The sequence below is a fragment of the Calidris pugnax genome, unplaced genomic scaffold, assembly GCF_001431845.1.
Source record: "Calidris pugnax isolate Ruff unplaced genomic scaffold, ASM143184v1 scaffold176, whole genome shotgun sequence".
In the NCBI taxonomy this organism is placed as follows: Eukaryota; Metazoa; Chordata; class Aves; order Charadriiformes; family Scolopacidae; genus Calidris; species Calidris pugnax.
The window spans coordinates 704-5,046 of NW_015090887.1; the positions used below are offsets into that span (position 1 = coordinate 704).

Consider the following 4,343-nt stretch of genomic DNA (forward strand, 5'->3'; position numbering starts at 1 on the left):
GGAGAGAAGAGGAAAAAGGGGAGAGAGGAAGAAAAAGGGGAGAGAGGAAGAAAAAGGGGAGAGAGGAAGAAAAAGGGGAGAGAGGAAGAAAAAGGGGAGAGAGGAAGAAAAAGGGGAGAGAGGAAGAAAAAGGGGAGAGAGGAAGAAAAAGGGGAGAGAGGAAGAAAAAGGGGAGAGAGGAAGAAAAAGGGGAGAGAGGAAGAAAAAGGGGAGAGAGGAAGAAAAAGGGGAGAGAGGAAAAAAAAGGGGGAGGAAAAAAAAGGGGGAGGAGAGAAAGAAGAGAACAAAGGAAAAAGAGGAGAAAAGAAACGAAAAAAGGAAAAAAAAGAAGCGAAAGGAAGGAAACGGGAAGGGAAAGAAAAAAAAGCAGAAAAAAGAGTGAAAAAGAGAAGGGAAAATAGAAAAGGGGGAAGGGAAAGGGGGGAAGGGGGTGTCCCCCCCCCTACTCACGGTGATCTTGAACCAGTTCCGCCGCCCCCCCTCGCGACTGGTGCCGCCGCTTCGCTCCGGGGTGGGGACGTCTCTCCTCACCGTGATGTGGATGTTGGTCGAGCGGTTGGGTCGCGGCCCGTAGGGCAAACTGGGGAGAACCGGGATGGAGAGCGCCCCATGGACCTCTTTGTCCCCTTGTCCCCTCCCCTGGAGACCCCAACATCTCCCTGAGGATCTCAACTGGTCCATAGGGACCTCAAAGTGTCACCAGGGATCACCTTGTCCCCTCCCCTGGGGACACCAACATCTCCCTGAAGAACTCAACATCTCCCTGAGGAACCCAACATCTCCCTGAGGAACCCCAACTGGGCCGTGGGGATCTCAACGTGTCCCCTGGGACCATCTTGTCCCCTCCCCTGGGGACCCCAACATCTCCCTGAGGAACCCAACCTGCCCTTGGGGACCTCAACATATCCCCAGGACCCCCTTGTCCCCACCTTGGGGACCCCAACATCTCCCTGGGAACCCCAACTGGGCCGTGGGGACCTCAACGTGCCACCAGGAACCAACCCCCTTGTCCCCTCCCCTGGGGACCCCAACATCTCCCTGAGGAACCCAACCTGCCCTTGGGGACCTCAATGTGCCCTCAGGAACCCCCTTGTCCCCACCTTGGGGACCCCAACATCTCCCTGGGAACCCCAACTGGGCCGTGGGGACCTCAACGTGCCACCAGGAACCAACCCCCTTGTCCCCTCCCCTGGGGACCCCAACATCTCCTTGAAGAACTCAACATCTCCCTGGGGACCCAACATCTCCCTGGGGAACCCATCCTGCCCTTGGGGACCTCAACGTGCCCCCAGGGACCATCTTGTCCCCACCTTGGGGACCCCAACCTGTCCTGGGGACCTCAACCTGTCCTTGGGGACATCAACATGTCCCCAGGGACCCCCTTCTCCCCTCCCCTGGGGACCCCAACCTCTCCCTGAGGAACTCAACATCTCCCTGAGGAACCCAACATCTCCCTGAGGAACCCAACCCGCCCTTGGGGACCTCAATGTATCCCCAGGACCCCCTTCTCCCCACCTTGGGGACCCCAACATCTCCCTGGGAATCCCCCGGGATCCCCTTGTCCCCTCCCCTGGGGACCCCAACATCTCCCCGAGGAACTCAACATCTCCCTGGGGAACCCAACCTGCCCTTGGGGACCACCTTGGGGACATCAACCTGCTCTTAGGGACCTCAACATGTCCCCTGGGACCATCTTGTCCCCTCCCCTGGGGACCCCAACATCTCCTTGAAGAACTCAACATCTCCCTGAGGAACCCAACCTACCCCTGGGGACCTCAAGGTATCCCCAGGACCCCCTTGTCCCCACCTTGGGGACCCCAACCTGTCCTGGGGACATCAACCTGTCCTTGGAGACCTCAACGTGCCCCCAGGGATCCCCTTCTCCCCTCCCCTGGGGACCCCAACATCTCCCTGAAGAACTCAACATCTCCCCCAAACCCACTCACTATCGGTTGCGGGGCCCGTCGTGGGCCTCGCTCATGGGGACGTCGCCATCATCTTCCTCCAGGCGGGCGCGAAGGCCGGGGCCGCCGCGGCTGCGGGAGCGATGGTTCATCTCGCTGTACATCTTCCCCCGGAACGGGCCGCGGCCTTTCTTCCTGCGCCCCGAAAAGCTTCGCCCGCCCACGCGGTCATCGTGTTCTGGTTGAGGGGGGGGGACACACACACACATGGCACCTCCATCAGCCACCCCCCAGCACCTGGGTCCCTCTCCCCAGTTCCTTTTTCTTATCCCTTTCCCCTTTTCTCCCAGCCCAGGTCCCTCTTTCTGTTCCTTCTTCCCTCTCTCCAGGTCCCTGACCCCTCTCTTTGTCCCCTCTCCTCTCTTCCCTCTCCCCAAATCCCTGTCCCCTCTCCCCCTCTTCCCATTCCTTCTCCCCTCTCTCCAGGTCCCCGTCCCCTTCCCCAGATCCCTGTCCTCTCCCCCCCATCCCCTTCCCAGGTCCCTGTCCCCTTCCCCAGGTCCCTGTCCCCTTCCCCAGGTCCCTGTCCCCTTCCCCAGGTCCCTGTCCCCTTCCCCAGGTCCCTGTCCCCTTCCCCAGGTCCCTGTCCCCTTCCCCAGGTCCCTGTCCCCTTCCCCAGGTCCCTGTCCCCTTCCCCAGGTCCCTGTCCCCTTCCCCAGGTCCCTGTCCCCTTCCCCAGGTCCCTGTCCCCTTCCCCAGGTCCCTGTCCCCTTCCCCAGGTCCCTGTCCCCTTCCCCAGGTCCCTGTCCCCTTCCCCAGGTCCCTGTCCCCTTCCCCAGGTCCCTGTCCCCTTCCCCAGGTCCCTGTCCCCTTCCCCAGGTCCCTGTCCCCTTCCCCAGGTCCCTGTCCCCTTCCCCAGGTCCCTGTCCCCTTCCCCAGGTCCCTGTCCCCTTCCCCAGGTCCCTGTCCCCTTCCCCAGGTCCCTGTCCCCTTCCCCAGGTCCCTGTCCCCTTCCCCAGGTCCCTGTCCCCTTCCCCAGGTCCCTGTCCCCTTCCCCAGGTCCCTGTCCCCTTCCCCAGGTCCCTGTCCCCTTCCCCAGGTCCCTGTCCCCTTCCCCAGGTCCCTGTCCCCTTCCCCAGGTCCCTGTCCCCTTCCCCAGGTCCCTGTCCCCTCTCCCTCCCCTGGGGACCCCAACATCTCCCTGAAGAACTCAACATCTCCCCCAAACCCACTCACTATCGGTTGCGGGGCCCGTCGTGGGCCTCGCTCATGGGGACGTCGCCATCATCTTCCTCCAGGCGGGCGCGAAGGCCGGGGCCGCCGCGGCTGCGGGAGCGATGGTTCATCTCGCTGTACATCTTCCCCCGGAACGGGCCGCGGCCTTTCTTCCTGCGCCCCGAAAAGCTTCGCCCGCCCACGCGGTCATCGTGTTCTGGTTGAGGGGGGGGGACACACACACACATGGCACCTCCATCAGCCACCCCCCAGCACCTGGGTCCCTCTCCCCAGTTCCTTTTTCTTATCCCTTTCCCCTTTTCTCCCAGCCCAGGTCCCTCTTTCTGTTCCTTCTTCCCTCTCTCCAGGTCCCTGACCCCTCTCTTTGTCCCCTCTCCTCTCTTCCCTCTCCCCAAATCCCTGTCCCCTCTCCCTCTCCCCTTTCCAAGTCCCTGTCCCTTCTCCCCCATCCCCTTCCCCAGGTCCCTGTTCCCTCTCTCTGTCCCCCATCCCCTTCCCCAGGTCCCTGTCCCCTCTCTCTGTCCCCTCTCCTCTCTTCCCTCTCCCCAGATCCCTGTCCCCTCTCCTTCTCCCTTTCTCAGGTCCCTGTCCCCTCTCTTTGTCCCCTCTCCCCTCATCCCTGTCCCCTCTCCTCTCTCCCCTCTCTCTTGTCCCCAGTTCCTCTCCCCAGATCCCTGTCCCCTCTCTCCCTCCTTCCAAGTCCCTGTCCCCTCTCTCTGTCTCTTCTCCTCTCTCCAGGCCCCCCATCCCCTCTCCCCAGATTCCTGTCCCCTCTCTCTGTCCCCCATCCCCTTCCCCAGGTCCCTGTCCCCTCTCCGTCCCCTCTCCCCTTCCCCAGGTCCCTGTCCTCTCTCTGTCCCCTGTCCCCTCTCCCCAGGCCCCCCATCCCCTCACCCAAATCCCTGTCCCCTCTCCCCTTTCCCAGGTTCCTCTTTCCGTTCCTTCTCCCCTCTCTCCAGGTCCCCGTCCCCTTCCCAGGTCCCTGTCCCCTCTCCTCTCTCCCCAGGCCCCCCATCTTGTCTCCCCAGGTCCCTGTCCCCTCTCTCTGTCCCCTCTCTTCCCTCTCCCCAGATCCCTGTCCCCTCTCCCCCATCCCCTTTCCCAGGTCCCCATACCCCTCTCTTTGTCCCCTCTCCCTTCTCCCCAGGCCCCCCATCCCCTCTTCCCAGATCCCCATCCCCTCTCTCTGTCCCCTCTCCCTTC

At 62.6% G+C, this 4,343-nt stretch overlaps 1 protein-coding gene across 1 annotated transcript in view; it reads right to left on the bottom strand.

Annotated features, from left to right (window-relative positions):
• Positions 1–3,383, bottom strand: part of NXF1 (nuclear RNA export factor 1) — a gene marked incomplete at its 3' end in the record, with an annotated part of 4,080 nt that extends 697 nt beyond the window's left edge. The window contains exons 1-2 of the mRNA XM_014947503.1: positions 3,141–3,383; positions 451–580 (exon numbers count right to left, since the gene is read on the bottom strand). Of these exons, the coding sequence (XP_014802989.1) occupies positions 451–580; positions 3,141–3,367 (357 nt within the window). The remainder of the gene's footprint in view (positions 1–450; positions 581–3,140) is intronic.
• Between the last annotated feature and the right edge of the window lie 960 nt (positions 3,384–4,343).